This window comes from Anopheles coluzzii, chromosome 2 (genome assembly GCF_943734685.1).
Source record: "Anopheles coluzzii chromosome 2, AcolN3, whole genome shotgun sequence".
Taxonomy (NCBI): Eukaryota; Metazoa; Arthropoda; class Insecta; order Diptera; family Culicidae; genus Anopheles; species Anopheles coluzzii.
The window spans coordinates 18,736,093-18,751,702 of record NC_064670.1 but is presented as its reverse complement, the minus strand read 5'-3'; the positions used below and the strand labels follow the sequence as shown (position 1 = coordinate 18,751,702).

General features: G+C 51.3%; 3 protein-coding genes across 7 annotated transcripts; 1 reads left to right on the top strand and 2 right to left on the bottom strand.

Moving 5' to 3' along the window:
- Positions 1–745: 745 nt before the first annotated feature.
- On the bottom strand, positions 746–10,253 carry LOC120952848 (broad-complex core protein isoforms 1/2/3/4/5-like). 3 transcript variants are annotated; one of them, XM_040372387.2, is made up of 7 exons: positions 10,128–10,253; positions 8,447–8,692; positions 5,576–6,035; positions 5,313–5,507; positions 5,152–5,229; positions 3,107–4,547; positions 746–3,016 (listed from the first exon to the last, which is right to left on the bottom strand). In XM_040372387.2, the coding sequence occupies exons 2-7, from the start codon at positions 8,531–8,533 to the stop codon at positions 2,866–2,868; spliced, it is 2,412 nt and encodes an 803-aa protein (XP_040228321.2). In that variant the 5' UTR covers positions 8,534–8,692; positions 10,128–10,253; the 3' UTR covers positions 746–2,865. The 3 variants fall into 3 exon arrangements, with proteins under 3 accessions (XP_040228321.2, XP_040228322.2, XP_049463804.1); XM_040372388.2 differs by lacking the exon at positions 10,128–10,253 and adding an exon at positions 9,009–10,102; XM_049607847.1 differs by lacking the exon at positions 10,128–10,253 and adding an exon at positions 9,023–10,102.
- A 401-nt stretch (positions 10,254–10,654) lies between these two features.
- Positions 10,655–11,945, top strand: LOC120952849 (crossover junction endonuclease EME1). Its single transcript, XM_040372389.2, has 2 exons — positions 10,655–10,839; positions 10,908–11,945. The coding sequence occupies exon 2, from the start codon at positions 10,981–10,983 to the stop codon at positions 11,920–11,922; it is 942 nt and encodes a 313-aa protein (XP_040228323.2). The 5' UTR covers positions 10,655–10,839; positions 10,908–10,980; the 3' UTR covers positions 11,923–11,945.
- On the bottom strand, positions 11,917–15,410 carry LOC120952847 (exosome component 10). Of its 3 annotated transcripts, none has more exons than XM_040372384.2 (5): positions 15,157–15,410; positions 14,887–15,068; positions 13,178–14,789; positions 13,010–13,105; positions 11,917–12,939 (listed from the first exon to the last, which is right to left on the bottom strand). In XM_040372384.2, the coding sequence occupies exons 1-5, from the start codon at positions 15,304–15,306 to the stop codon at positions 12,001–12,003; spliced, it is 2,979 nt and encodes a 992-aa protein (XP_040228318.2). In that variant the 5' UTR covers positions 15,307–15,410; the 3' UTR covers positions 11,917–12,000. The 3 variants fall into 3 exon arrangements, with proteins under 3 accessions (XP_040228318.2, XP_040228320.2, XP_040228319.2); XM_040372386.2 differs by having other exon boundaries at positions 11,917–12,933; XM_040372385.2 differs by having other exon boundaries at positions 11,917–12,936; positions 15,157–15,409.
- Positions 15,411–15,610: the final 200 nt, after the last annotated feature.

The window sequence follows — 15,610 nt, the reverse complement described above, 5'->3', positions numbered from 1 at the left end:
CGGGGAGCTTATAGTTGGCAAAGTGAAACGGCGGACCGGAAGGTGACGGTGACCGGCTTCCGCCCGGGTTGGGTGGCACCTTTTCCGGAGCACCAGCAGTTTGCGATACGTTTGCCGTTTGCGCGATGGCAGACTGCGTGCCGGCTATGCTCATGTTTTCGCTTAACTGTTGCCGGTACTGTTGCTGTTGCTGCTGATCGCGGAGCGTTGGCTGGGGGATGAAGGATGAAGTGGGTGATGGCGCCATCATGTCCACGGCGGCCAATATCGGTCGATTGGATACGCTGCACGGAAACATGGCCGTTCGGCCACGCTTCCGGCGCGGCAGTATGCCTTTGCGGGCCATGTAGAAGCTGAGAATTGAAGGGTGCACAATTATAGCTCAAGGGGAAATTCAGTGTCTGACGTACGGTCGGATACGTACCGGATAGTCGAGATCGGAATATCAAACTTGAGGCTAACGTTTTGGAACGTTTCACCGCGTGATACGTACTCCGCCGCCTGCTGTAGAAGCTCCTCCGAACGGCGCACACGGCGACCGGCCGTACTGGTGTCCTGTGGGGCCTGCGGTTGCGTGTTCAGCTCGTACTCGCAGGTCACATTGGCCAGGGCAAATTCGGAAGGAAGATCTAAAATTGATGCAAACAAACGATAATTAAAACTATCTTTAAAATTAGAGCTTAATTATTGCATTATTCCTTCCCACCGCTATGTCATCATCGTTAGGCCAAAAAGAGGACTTGGATCTTCTCTCAGTTCTTATAAATAGTTTACTGGCAAATTTTGCTTTGTCTGTTGGGGTTTCTGTTGTGAGTGTGTGTGTGCAGACTCTATTCGGTATATCCTGTCATAAGATCCATCTGTGTCTATCTCGCAAGACGTATTCATAAAGATCATAATCCTCTTGTTTAAAAAAATAGGAGAGGATTCATTCAACATTCGACATTCACACGACACATCATGCAGATTCTCTCGTACTTGCGCCATCACGTCCTGCGGCGTTTCCTTTTTCTCGTCCATCCAGACGGGCAAGTATCACGTTCAGCGTCCCACGCTACAGAGAGTGGTAGTATTATGAGATGTACGAGACCCGAACCGGAACGATCCTTGCCAGATCCTTGAATTTGGTTTGGTGGTACACACGGGCACAAAACTAAATTATCCGCACAACTATTTAACCTAAGTACAGATGTCACAATTAAAATCCCTACCACACTAGAGCATATTACGATTTAATTTTGTTTCCTAAATTTTGCTTCTGGTTTTTGGTTGCTTGTTACGCCTGACTAATTATCATACGTATATAAATATAAACTTGTTTTTCCTCCATTTTAACACAAAAAGGAACGGATTTCAGATAAGGTAAGGGTAATGTTTTTTTGTTTGAAGAGCAAAATAAACAAGAAACTAACGTAAAAAGCTGCTCCCATCCAGTAAAGTCCATCACAATTGAACTAAATACTTATGCGTAAATGTAAGTTCTACTCCAATGCCGCTTGTATTGCCACTGCATTTTACCGAATTAACAAACGAAGAAGGAAAAAAACATCGATAAACAAAATTAAAAACAAAAAAACGAAACTAACAAAATACTTATACACCATTAAGCACGCAAAAGTTATACTCGCCTCATGTAGATTAAACTAAACAAAAAAAAAACAAAACAATCAAATAATAGCATCTGGGGCTCCACAGCACGGGAGACAGACGAATGACTAGAAACCTTCACTTTGCTCCATTTGTTTTAAAAATCAAACGGATTTAACGAATGCTTAGATGACTTTTCGAGTTCGTGGTGTGACTTATTCCCCTATCCATTCTACTCCTGCTACCACTTTTGGCCTGGTACTGGTATACGCAGCTTGTGTGCGTAACCATAAACTTGACTGAAATGTATGAATTTAAAAATAACGTCGTAACACACTGTGACCACACTAAGGAAGCAGCGCAAATGGGTTTGTTTGGGTTTGGCCATTAAATCACTCTAAGGTAAATCAATTAGTATATATGGAGTGTTGCTGGTTTGGTTGCGAAAAATAAGTCGCTCTTATACGCGCGCGCGGTTGGTTCGCCTCTTCTAAATGACTACCGCGGCCCGTGTACGTGAAATTGATTCATTTTCTCCCTGCGAAAAGTGCGCTTGATGGAGCAGAAGTCCATTTGTTCGCCCACTTTAGCAACCTTACTGTAAAATTAAATAAAGTGTATGTAAAATCTATGTATAATGTGTATATATATAATATACTCTTACTATTCCCTGGATCATTCTCTATCGTTCAAACTCTTTATCTTTATCTTGGCAACTAGTTCCGATCTCCCCCCTTTTTTGTTTTTTTTTTTTTTTGCATCGCAATGTCTTTTGCACATTACAAATGTGTAACATTTTTCCCGTGATGTTATGCCCATGTACGTATAATGTCTCTCTTCCCTACATGTGTGTTTGTATATATATCTATAATATTATCTTTCCTTTTTTCCTTTACTTTTTCACGCACGTTTGCGGCGTTGTTGGCGACTTGTGTGTTTTAGGTTGGCTTTTTTCGTTTCTTTTTGGTTTTTGTTGGTTGAATTTAAAATTACATTCCCTGCTCTCTTTCTCTCTCTCTCTCTTTCTCTCCCTGAAAACCTACTACTACTACTACTGCTGTTGCTGTTCCCCCCTCTTTAATGTACCATTCCTTATCCCCATATTATTGGCATTGTCGTGTTGGCAACGATTGGAACTGCTTCCGGTACTGCTGCTGGTTGCGGGATGCCGTCGGCACCATCAACCGTAGCAGCAGTGCCGTTAGCATAGTGGAAGCTAAACTGTGCTAAACCGTTATCGTGCGCTAGCGGGCATAGCAGTGGCTGCCGCCGCTCCTGCTATTGTATTTGGCTGGTCAGCTCCTTTATGATGCGCTTCTTTTCGGCCGCCTCCTTCAGCTGCCTCGGCATCGGGTAGGCAGACTTGATGTCCCACCGCTTCATCCAATTCCGCAGCGTCTTGCGAGGAACTTTGTGCATTTGCGATGCGCTGTTCGAAGAGCGGAGAGGCAAAAAAACACGATCAAATTGATGTTATAAAAGGAAAGCAAAAAAAAAAATATTACTCCACACCACCTACCGGTAAATACTTTCACCCGCCTTCACGTCCATCAGTGCCGCCCAGAGCGCCTCGGTGTTGTACGTGCGCGGCTGGTTGCCGCGCGGATTGCGCAGCGTAAAGGCGACCGGTGGTGGCGTACCGTTCGAGTTCAGCAGCTGATGCAGCGCGTCCTTCGAGCGGCCAGTTAGCCGGGGTCGACGCGTTACCGTGCGCGCTAAGCCGCCCGTCGCCTGCGGCACGTTGCCACGGGACCGTCCGTCCAGCTTGCGAATCGTCAGCGTCGAGGTGGGAGGACCACCCGCACCGTACGCTCGCAGGCCGGCGGCCGTCCTGCCGGGGTGCGCTCCCTTGGCGGCGCCGAGCGCCATCAGGGCCGGTGGTTTGTACAGAATTTCGTCTCCCTCGCTTTCGCCGCCCCCGTTGGCGAGCAGGCTGCTGTCGATCTCCTCCGCCAGCAGCTGTATGGCGTACTCGTCGCCGTACTCCTCGTCCTCGTCGTCCTCTTCCGCCTTGTAGCCACCGGCACCACCATCGCCGGCACTGGCCGCTTCGCTCAGCTGCGGGAAGTTCGGCGAGCAGATGATGTTCTCATACCCATCGCCATCGCTCATCACCGTGGAAGCATTCGTTTCGTCACCGCCGTCGGCGTGCCGCTCGGCCGCAGTTTTTAGGATCCGTTGTTGCTGCTGCTTCACGTACACATCCATCTCGTTGCGGTTGTACATCAACGAGGCAGCATGCTGCTGCTGTTCACTGGCACTACTATCGTTCTCACTGATATTGGCACCGCTGCAGCCCAGCACCACCACCGGGGAGTGGTGCGGCTGGGCCCTTCTCTTGTCGCGGGAAGACTTTGGTGATTGTTTGGCTTGATAGTTTTCGAAGAGATTCTCGATGGATTTCACCCGTATCGAGCCGCGGGAACCGCCGGGCCCGGACCGCACACCTATGGAGGAAAGCGATGGCACGGCCCCGACCGTACGCGGTCCGCCGCCGGCTTTCGATCGTTGCTCACCCGCACTATTGACACTGTGACTGTAGCTAGACAGGGTGGTGGAGGAGCTGCTGCCGCCAGCGGACACTAGCAGCTCGCTGTTTAGTGTGGAGCTGGTGGTGGTGTTGGTAATGGCAAGCTTTCGGCGCTTCCTGTTGGCTCCAGCTTCCGCCGGTGCATCGGTTTCCCCACTCAACTCCAACTCCATCAGATCATGCTCAGCACCTTCGATTTCGTTCGCCTCAAAATGGTCGTAATCGGGCGGATCACCAACGCCGGAGGACGGCGGGTGCCGATCGGTGTGGCATTGTTCTGACTTTTCCATTACCATGCGTCCATCATCGATCATCTTTTCGCCCACCTCCATCTCTTCCTCCATTCGGTCCTCCCGCATCGAATCGCTCCCGACCCGATCCTCCGCATCCATTGGATGTGCGCCGAGGAACTGCTCGCAGCGAATCGCGTCTGCAAGTAGACACACAAACAAACAAAAAATCACACACACACATACACGAAGGTTATGGATAAGTCTGGAAGAATGTATGTTTAATATCTAACAGTAACCAAAGGGAGATAGAGAGGTAGATAGAGAGAGAGAGAGAGAGTGAAAACAAGACGAAGGCGATGATGGCGTACAATAATGAAAAAGGGAGAATGAGAGCAAGGTAGACAATTGTGGCACATTTGTACAAGGGGAGAGGTTACAACCATTGTAATGGATGTCATAAAATAGTAGCAATAAGATTTATTTTTGCATTTGGCCACTTTCTCCCCTTGAGGATCGTGCTTCATCGTCAACGACCAGGCACCTCCATGTCCTACGGGTGCAACATGCACGGAATGCTTCTGCATCATGAATCGCAATACAAGGAATGCAATTTTAACATGGATTTACATTGGATTTTAGTAAAGCTATGTTTTGCACAAGTCACATGTTTATGAAACGATTATTCGTATAACGCGACGAATATTTCTATCATTTGTTTATGTTTTACACGGTTGCGACAACCTTTATCATCATGATTTTAATACAATTAATGCACCTTCATCTATCTCCGATCGAACTTACCGGAACCGGTTTTGTCAGTACTGTCCATTCCAAGCTCATCCTCGTCTCCACACTGTCTGCTGCCTGAATCATCTTCATCTACAATACACAAAAAACCGAATAGATTTAAATCATATTTTCTGTTTGATCATCAACTCCCCTACTCTCTCTTCCTATCCTACCGATGATTAAATCCTCCGTTTTGATGCACATTTCATTGCCACTCTCCCCGTTATCACTGTGAACGCCGTCCTCATTCTGCTGATGGTGGTGGTGATGGGGCAGGGCAATTCCCGCGTCAATCGGCTGCAGGTTTAAACTGTTCAGCAGCTGTCTCTTTGGTCCACTGGATGCATTGCTTTGCTGCATTCTTGCACCTGCAAATGCGTTCAAAAAGGGCATTAGCTTCAGTCAGGTTTAATGCAAACCATTCTGTACTACTTACTTTGACTTTGTCCCCCATGTCGTCCCGCGTACGATCCCTCGGACGCCCGTGCCGTGGCACCGGCATGCTCCACCGGCTCACCGGCGTCACTGCTGTTGGCACTGCTGTGTTGTTGCTGCTGGTACTGGTGGCTGCCCGATGGGCTGTGCACCTGGTTCAGGTTGAGCGCGGCGTCCGATCCGCACAGGCCACGAATTTTCAGCACTTCCGCACATTTCATCAGATCTGGCAGTCCCGCCTGCGATACGTTCACCTCGCCTTTGTACATAAAGTCCACCAGCGCCTGGATCGCCCACAGCTTGATGTCCCGGGGCAGGATGATGATCGGATGCTTGCAGGGGTTTTCGCCCAGGAGATTCTCAAAGTAGGTCGAGCAGGCGGCCAGCACCAGCCGGTGACAGTGCACCTGGTGGCCCTCGCATGCCAGCGTCACATCCACGAACCTTTGGCCGGCTAATAGCTGTAAAAGAGAGTGAAAATGTGACATTGGTTCAATGATTTTTTGATTTTACGCGCATTTTATTGGTTTTTAGGTCTTATTTGTGGTGAGTTTTGTCATGTCCATTTTCTTTAAACATATAATATTTTGTTATGAGAATTTATTTTTCTAATAAACAGCCAAGCAGAATATATAATATTCCTAATAGGATTGATCTTTAAGATCTCAACATGAAATCATACACAGAACACTATCAAAGCTGTAATTTAAGCTGTCTTGTCTTAAAATCAAGATTCTGTTAAAAAGATTGCTTTCTATGGGAACATAAATATACAAACATATAGCAGAAAAAATGAACCAACAATTGTTAATGAAATATAGCAATAACTACAGCATATTCCACCTTTACTATCACACAAGACACGGGCAACCATTGAATTCGATGCGCTTCCTTATGCGGCTTCCTTCATCGGCTAAGAGACCCTCACCGAATAGCTCCGAATAGCAGGAGGATGGCAGTAATTATCCTTCCCGGAACGTTCGATGACCCCAGCACGGAACGGCGCAATTGTTTCCTACAGCACACAGAAGCGCAGACTCAAATAAGGGCCCTTTACACCGCACCGGAGAAGCACCCAGCAGCAACGAAAACGAAGAAGTGTTCAAATTTCCGATTACCCCTAACATCCGAAACGCCCCCTATGTTGGCTGGAAGAAACGGTTCCGAAGGGTTCTCTTTAGCCAGCACCGGCAAGCAATGTGTTCTCTACACATTGGGAAAAAGGCAGGCAGGCAGGCAGGCGGCATTCCACGAGCACACACATGAGCTCAAACTGCAAAACCTCCGGAGGGAACCCGGACCAACAACACACACACACACAAAAACTAATTTCAAAAAAATCCTTCTACTTCAGAAGTCCTTAGCGTGCTTTCCTGCATGTGCCCTCTTAGCGCCGTGTTATGCGACCCTTCGGAAGCACGATGGAAAAGCCCCCCCGCCGCTAGCTTAAGCATTTGGTTGTCGGGAATGTCCTCCACCCACCGGTACGGTTGGCTGAAATATCCGATGATAAAGCGTGTCGTTGGACGACCCTAAATCCCACCCGGTCAAGATTACGGGCGACGAACGCATCGCAGAAGGCGCCCTCGCTCCCTCGACGTTGAGCCAGCGCGTTGAGCGAAAGAGCGTGAGCGTGAGTGTGAGAGAGAGATAAAGAGTGCAAACGAACAATACCCAGAAGAAGGGTACAACATACAGAAGGGGTGGGAATTATGAAGAGCGGCGCATGATCACGTTTCATCACCGGAACCCCTAGGGCGTATTATCAAAACGCGTGTCGCACCAATGGACCACACCAGGCATGGTACAAATAGGCAGGGCACGCCAAACGGGGTGCTTCTCTACGCTGCTTCGGGCTGCTGCTGTCGTTCGCAGACCTTCTCGAAATACGCGAAACAACGGAAGGCGCAAGGAAATGGGAGCTACAGCACCCCGAAGAGGGCTACAGATAAATTTGCACTGATTGTACTACAGTGTGAAAGAGAGACGCATAGAAGGAGGTACGCAAGAGAAGCCCCTTTTGTTGTAAGAAACGAACCCTTCGGCAATAGTAATGCACTTTGCGCTCCCATCCCTCTTTTTGTGGCTTGCTAAGAACAGGGTGTGTGTGTGTGTGTGTGCACGCTTGCGGTCCAATGCAATGCCCGAGGGCCAGACTGTCACAGCCGCACGCTGCCACATCTTCGCTCTCCTTTTGCAGCCATTTGTTTGACGTACTTATTATTACACCGGCGCAAATTGGGCGCCCGCAAGCATCGAAGGCCCGCGATGCTGCCACGGACGGGTAGTAGATTGGGCAAAAGGGAGTAGATGTTCCACGCTGTTGCCCTTTTTCATAGTTTCATCTCTCCTCAACCAGGGTTTCAACATCTCCTTTACACAGGCATCCTTAGTTACAAAAACACAACCCCACACACGCGTGTGCACCATATCGACAGTAGCAAAGATACGCACACACACACGCACACGCATACGCAGGCCAGCGACAAGCGACAGCATGCTTAGGGGGATGATGGTTCGTTACCATTGGCAACGGCCTCGGTATCTACGGTGTAGGGGTGCATTTGTACAACATCCTACCCACGTAGGCACGCGCGTTTGTTTGTAGTAGTTGCCCCGATAAAGGTTGTTGGGAGGAAAAGAGCACTGTGATACGAAACAAAGATATCGCACGTAAGGCACACACACACCCACACCATTTAGTTGAGACCCTCCGTTGTAAGATGAAAATCCCTGCTGGCTGCGTTAGTTTTTGCGTAATGATGAGAAAATCTTGCTTTTTAAAATCCCAACAAAAAAACACACGACACAAGAGAAGGTGTCCAGTGCCTACTGGAGCCACCACTACTTGTTACGGAGACGGTTTACGTACCTGTGGAAAGGCGGCACCGAGGCTGCCCAGATGGCTGTTCCAGCGTACGCAGAACTGCTGCGATAGTCCGGCGGCCGCTTGGCTCATGTTGGGCGGTACGATTCGCGTAGTGCACGTCGCGTAGTCACCTCCACACCGGGCTCTTATCGCACTATTCAACACTGGCGTGTGTCCCTGCCTATTGCATGTGACTAGAGATGGAAGGCGACACTTCCCTGGTGATGCTGCCCTCGTTCGTTTTAGAAGCTGTAAGCAGAAGCAACGTAAAGGCGAAAATGGTTTTACTAAGACGCACACTGCCTGTTGGGACCACCACCACAACACCGTCGGGCGGGCGCGCTCGCGCGCACGCTCACCGACGTCTTCCCAATTAGCACCCGCCGCTAAGGCACCGTGAAGAGCATGCGAAGGCAGCGCAACCGAGAGGGCCTTCGCGCGGACCACCACCGGGAGCAAAATCAATACTTGAATGTAAATAGTAAACGGACGAGGGCGCTTTTTTCCTTCTTTTTTTGTAACCCCTTGTTGTAATGGGAGAGGGCACTGCGAGATCTAAACCTACGGGGACACATACACACACACACACACACAATTAAACAGGAGTCACAAAGGCAGCACCCTCGCGCTGTGATGCGCACGACGGACTCAGGCTGTATTTTGCACACACAAAAACCATGCAACCCCATTCTTGCCCAGTGTGATAAACACACAGCAGCAGCACACCAACACACGGATGCTCCCACACACACACAGGCGCGCGGGAGATATACCCTGCTGAGGTCAAAGGTTCAAAGATCCCTTTCGTATGACGAAACCCTCATCCTAATCCTCTTCTTTATGGCACGCACACCAAGGACGCACCCACAAACACCTACAATCACGCACACACACAGAATCAGGCAGACGAGTTTGGGGTGTACATATTCGCGCACAAGGGGTGGTGAATCTTTTAATCCGGTCAGCCGGTCTCTTTCTCGCTGCTGTGTCACTGCTGCACTCGCTCACTCGCTCGCTCGCTCGCTCGCCCTCTCGGGGGGTTGACGATTGAATCATAGACGGGAACCCATACGCGAAGAATAGGGCCTCGCGCTGCCCTTTAACGAACAGCACGGGCTCTAGGGGTTGTGCGCCCGCTCCCGCTCCCACCCGGGCACCCTCCCATAATGCCTTTATCTCGTACACGCGTGCGATACGGGGTGTCTTCTCCTTCCGATAGAGCCATCCAAGTATCAACATCATGCACGAAGTGGAGGGTGGGACACAGAGGGGGTGGTTGTGACCCTCTACATAAGGGGCGGACCGGACGGGGGAGGGCACACACAACGCCAACTTGGTTACGAAATGTCACACACTCGCGCAGCCATCGATTTTATCGATCATGTATATGAACCGCTTTTGACCCCAATTTACAAGGGAAGAGGGAAGAGCCAGTGAACAATGCAAACACAGGGGGGACACGGACCTCTCCCATCTACGTGGGTTGGGGAGAGGGCGGGTGGCTTTCTTTGTGTGTGCCCTTGGTGGGTGGGATAGTAAAAGTTTAAAGACTGTCAAACACAGAAAGACACACACACACACTATTGGTTTACTAGTTTCTTTTTGCACGACAATTCTACACGAAAAAAAATGCCCACAAAACGTGAATTCACGACCGCTCGGCCCACTACACCACACTCCTCACCTCAAGCACTGTGACACGACGTTCGCCAGCACGACGACCCAGCAGCAGCAGCACGGCAGCCGATGCATCACCGTGTCGTGTTTGTATTCAAATGACGTGCTGTGTGTGTCCGCGGCCGTCGCCGCTTGCTGCGCCCCGAAAGCGGTTCGGCTATTGCACAACACCCCACCCCCCACACACACACTCGGTCGACCGAAACGCCATTTTAGCGTTTAGTAGAGGATGATGCACTGATTTGCCCTTCTCGCTTCCGCAGTGTGGTGAAGATGCGCGCCCACCAAACCCCTAATGTCCTAGTACGCGTCCCAGTAGTTCCGGTTCTTTTCCATTCCGTTCCGCGCAACAGACGCACACACCAACACACAGGTACGGGAGAAGGGATTCACCGAGCAAGAGAAAGAGATGGCGAGAGCACGTATCGGAGAGTTGTTTTGCTTTGCGTGTACCAGTGTGTGTGTGTGCTTGTCTGGTTGGCTGTGAAGCGTAGGCACACGCACACTGATGTGCGGCGGCTGTGTGTGCGGTTTTGTTTTGATTACCTTCCTTCTGTGTACGGCGCGTGTGTGCATGCGTTGTGGCGTCCGCGGTCGGTGCAAAAGTGGCACAATTTTAGTATTATTGAAGCATTTTTCATCAATTTTGTATATTTTGAGACATTTGGCTGGTTCAGCAGCGATATTATACTCAGCCATTGCCAAAAGTACAGGAGAAGGTATTGTCATGTCAAACAGTCCCGGGTTTGTTTACAGTTAAATTAATCTCTTACGTTCTCTCTTTTAGCTACAATTAAGTGAAAACTCATCGCCTTAAAGAGGACATGTGAAAATAGCTCCAATTTTGGCACCCAAAAACAATGGCATTTCCCCTCGCCAACCCGGACCGGCTGAAGCTGCAGCACCATGCGGAGGAGCAGCGCAACCTCAAGCCGGGCCATTGCAACAAGTTCCTGCACGCCGTCATCGATCCGGCCTTTCTGCGCGAACCCCACGGCGCCCAGCTACTGCCCAAGCTGGCCGAGCTGGGCTGCAAGTACGAACTGAGCGCCCAACCAGCCCCAACCACCATCACGTTCTACCGCACCGTGCCGGCAAAGCTTACGCCGGCCGGTACGATGACGGACACGACCGTACACGAACCATTCGCCGTCCATCTGCTCGACGGTGGCACACTCGCCGCGTACGTACGCAACCGCCAGCTGCTGGCCGCTGTGCGAAGCGTCAAGGAGGCACTGCCCGGTCGCCGTCTAAGCCTGCTCGTGTTCGGACTGGTCGCCTACTGCCGCGTCCATCGGGGCTGTGTGGGGCGCCGCGAAACGGAGCAAGCGCTCACGGAGGTCCAGCTGTACGAGGACACATCGCACCAGCTGCTGGAAACGGACGAGCATGTGGGCAACTTTGTCGCCCAGCTGGCGCGTGCCATTGCCGAGCGGCCGTACAAGCAGCAGCAGCTGGACAAGTACAGCTGCGACCAGGTGTACCTGGGCAACGAGAAGAAGGGCTGCGTGCGGGTGGAAGGTACGGCCGGCCTGCAGCAGCTCTACCAGGCCCAGCTCATCAAGATACCGTCCGTGACGCTCGAGATAGCGGAAGCGATAATGGGCGCCTACCCGACGGTTCGCTCACTGCTGGAGGGGTTCCGTGCGGCGGGCCCGGCAGACGGACCGCACCTGCTTGCCAACGTTTCGATCCGGCGTGCGGGCGGCCCGATTACGACCGCGAACCGACGCATCGGGCCGGAGTTGAGCCGCAAAATCTACTCACTGTACGGTTCCACCAATCCCAAACAAGAGTTATAAATTGGAGAGGAGTTTTATTTTTTATACTTTTACAAACGTCTCGTTCATTGCGTTTTCCCCCTACCGCGTACCGGATTGTTACTTGCGCTTTCCACCGCCACCGTGCCCACCGCTCGTGCTGAGGTTGAACATTTTCTGCGTCTTTTTAATGTTCTTCGCTATCCGGCTGTTCGGGTGCAGCTTCTTGTTGGTGTTGTTGCCGCTGCTGCCCTCGTTAGGGTCGTCCGCTAGCGTAAACGCGAAACCGGGACGCTTCCCTTTGCGCGGTCCGGCGAGCGGTTTCGAGCCGCCCTGGAAGCGGCTAAAATCGACGTTATTGTAATCGAACGGTACGACCGGTTTGTTGGACGATTGGCGCCCACCGCCCTGCCCGACGGACGATTTCGCTTTGTTCCGTTGCCGCTGCTTGTCTTTTTTCGATTTCGCCGGCTTTTCGCTCCAGTTCGCACTGTCATTGTGCGGGCCGGCCGGTTTCGACTGATCCTTGAACGGTTCCATGTGCAGCTTATCTGCCGGCTTCTGCTCACCCGCAACCGGCTGCAGATCTTGCTCGATCGCGTCCGAGCTGCTGCTGACGTTAATTTCCATTGGGAAGGATTTTCTTTTGCCCGGCGTTTGATTGGCGGGCTTCTCCATGATGACCGTTCCGTTGAAGCATAGCTTCTCACCTGCGGCGATCGATTTGCGTTCCTTCGCTTCCTCGAGCCGTTTGAGCTGATTTTGTGTCAGCAGCTGGGGCGCTGCCTTTTGGGATGGCTCTTCCTTCACCACTACAACGGTGGCCGGTGCTGGGGGATTCGGTTGCTGGAGGGTCAGAACGTCGGCTGAAGGTATTTCCGTGCTTTGCTTACTGGTGGCGCCCGTGTTTTGCTGCTTCTGTAGCGCTTCGTCGTTGCGTTCTTTTAGCTGACGCAAACGGCACGTCTCCAGATACCGCTCGAACGGTGTGTTGAACTTGTTCTGTTCGTATTTACTAGCTTTATTCTCGCTTCCTGCATCCTCTGATTGATCCTGCTGCTTGGAAAAAATGAAAAAAAAAATCGATTAATTATGCGTCTTTTGCTTTGTTACTAGGGAAATCCCATACCGGATGGTTAGTGTGCAATGCCAGCAGTTTCGTAAGTTTGGCCTCACTTACGTCGCTTTCACTCAGTCCAACGTGTCCGCGGGTGTCTATCGTTCTCTGTCAAAATACCAAAAAAATGACATAAATACTATATTTCTAATTGGAGACACAACAAAAGCAAACACTCACGATCTTCGGCACGGCTAATACACCCATATCGGGGACATCTTTCAGCAGATTCGCGTTAATCGCTAGTACCGGCTTTGTCGCCTCCATCCTGTTGGTTAAATCGCCCAGCAACGTTGGCCGGTTGGTAGCACCCGCATCGTCCGTACCGTGCCCCGCATCGTCATGCGGACACACCAAGGGATTGTCGAAATCGAACGCCGAATGCATTTTGTAGCGCGTATCCGCGTGCTGTTCCTTCGTTTGTGCCTGATTGCCACCCGCTACCGCAGGCAGCTCGCGCGCCTTCAGCACGATCTTGTGCAGCGCATGCAGATGCTGCCGCACTAGAGAAGGCACCGGCGTGCAGCACGCTATAATGCCCTGCATTTCGCGCGGCAACTTCGAAGCAATGTCCAGTGCCATATGCTGCGGCAGCACGTAGCCCGGCGATTCGTCCTCCAGCCGGGCGATCTGATCGCGCCAGTACAGCACCTCCCGGAACGCGTACATCTGCCGGTGGTCGAAGACGTACCGCGACCGGCGATAGATGTTCATCACCGTGTCCTCGTTCATGGTCGGCTTCTGGTAGCGCTGCTTGCACATGAACGTCGACTTGTCGTACACGGTCTGCAGCAAGCTTTCGCCCTTCTCGAGCAGCTCGTTCCTCATGCGATCGTAAATGTACAGCAGATAGTGTGTGTCCTTCCGTGCGTACTCGATGAAGTTTTCCGGTATCGGGCGGATGCGCCAGTCCGCCAGCTGGAACGCTTTGTCCGTGTCGATGTTGCAGTAGTGCTTCAGCAGAAACTGCAGCCCGATGCGCGAGAACTGCAGTACGCGGGCCGCCTCGCCGGTGTCGAACATGTTCACCAGGTACAGGCCCAGATCGCGCTGCAACCATTCGATATCGCTGACCGAGCCGTGCAGCACCTTCAGCTTCTTCGGATCGGTAAACACCTCGTTCAGCACGTGCAGCTCGTCGCGCAGCGCTAGCGCATCCACGATGTAGTCCTTGGTGCGCGTGGACAGCTGCATCAGACAGGTGAAGCCTTGGTAGCTGCGGTACGAGTGGTGCTCGAGATCGATTGCAATCTCCTTCGCCGCTTGCAGCTCGCGCACCAGCTCCGCCAGCTGCGACTCTTGGTCGACGTACATTAGGGGCGTGCGCTCCAGCGGCACCGGTTCCTGCGGTGTCGTCCGTTCGAACACGTGCTTTGCCGGCTGGAACCGGTCCAGCTCGAACTCGTACGGATGCAGATAGCTTACGATGTTGCCAGCCTCGTCGTACTCCGGCAGCACGGCCAGCGGTTTGAGCGAGTGCGGTTTATCCCGTATCTTCGGCACGAACGGGTTGAGGCGTGAATTGTCGACCGGCACCTTGAACTTTACCTGCGGCCGGGCAATGTTGGTGCCGGTGATGAGGGTGGCTTTGACCGGTTCACCTTTCTGCCGCTCGTTCCAGGCACCGCTCAGCCGATAGCGGGGCGTCACCGGTACCTGCACTTCCGACTGGACCAGCACGGTTGGGACGACCTTCCGTATGCCGGCCATCTCATCCAGGTTGGAGTGTATCCGCTCCAGTATGTTGTCGTTGAAATCGTGAATCATCTCTAACCGCTCGTCCGGATCGCGGCTGTGAGAAAAGGATATACAAACACAGCAAAGGGTGGTGAACATCCGAATTTATACATCTTCTACCCGGTAACGGTCGGGTTGGCCAGTCTACTCACTGCAGAATGTTGCCCTGTACTCCCTGCAGCTGCAAAAGGTTCGCGATTATATGCAGCACCTGGTTGGCCCGCGTGTCCATGATTTTGATGAACTCTGGATGTGCCGCATATAGGTCGCGAGACCGTCCCGACGGCATCGCGTTTGCCGCCTTCATCCCGGCGATGATAGCGTTCTGTCCTTGCTGCCAAACAAAAAATTAAGCAACCGTATCAGTAAACCTTGTATGTGCGCCGTTTCTTTTGTGGCTGCACATGGTGGTTCGTACGTACCTCACACATCTCCCGTATGCCTTCATTATCGGAGGCTTGATCGTTCTTTATCGATGGTGACCCCATTTCGATGCCGTTGCTCTCCGCCGCCTGTGCATTGCTCTTGCCAGCTTTCTTTTGTTTTTTATTATCGGTCATTTTCGCAGCCATGACATTGAATTTATCGCACCGCCAAGCACTGGTTCAAGGAGGAACACTGCGAAATACCGAAACCGATTGGAAAGAGATTTTTTTTCCACAACAAAATAAACGTGTTTGTGTGTTTGACGCAAGGGTGACAGTTAGCAGAGTGTGCTATAAAAATGGTTATGGTAATTATAGCGGGTAAGCTGAAATTTGCGATGATATTTGTAAATTAAAATAAGAAGGTGAATTATTTACTTAAATAAATAGAAGAAAAGTAAGTTATTTAGCACAGTTGATATTTTTTTCGTTTAAGGAGAATAAAGCGTCG

Coding starts and splice junctions, on each gene's coding strand:
- LOC120952848 (XM_040372387.2), bottom strand. CDS start 8,533: ATGAGCCAAGCGGCCGCCGGACTATCGCAGCAGTTCTGCGTACGCTGG. Junction 6,036..8,446: donor TCGGTGCCGCCTTTCCACAG/GTACGTAAACCG, acceptor TCTCTTTTACAG/CTATTAGCCGGCCAAAGGTT. Junction 5,508..5,575: donor ACATGGGGGACAAAGTCAAA/GTAAGTAGTACA, acceptor ACGCATTTGCAG/GTGCAAGAATGCAGCAAAGC.
- LOC120952847 (XM_040372384.2), bottom strand. CDS start 15,306: ATGGCTGCGAAAATGACCGATAATAAAAAACAAAAGAAAGCTGGCAAG. Junction 15,069..15,156: donor GCATACGGGAGATGTGTGAG/GTACGTACGAAC, acceptor TTTGTTTGGCAG/CAAGGACAGAACGCTATCAT. Junction 13,106..13,177: donor TATTAGCCGTGCCGAAGATC/GTGAGTGTTTGC, acceptor GTATTTTGACAG/AGAACGATAGACACCCGCGG.
- LOC120952849 (XM_040372389.2), top strand. CDS start 10,981: ATGGCATTTCCCCTCGCCAACCCGGACCGGCTGAAGCTGCAGCACCAT.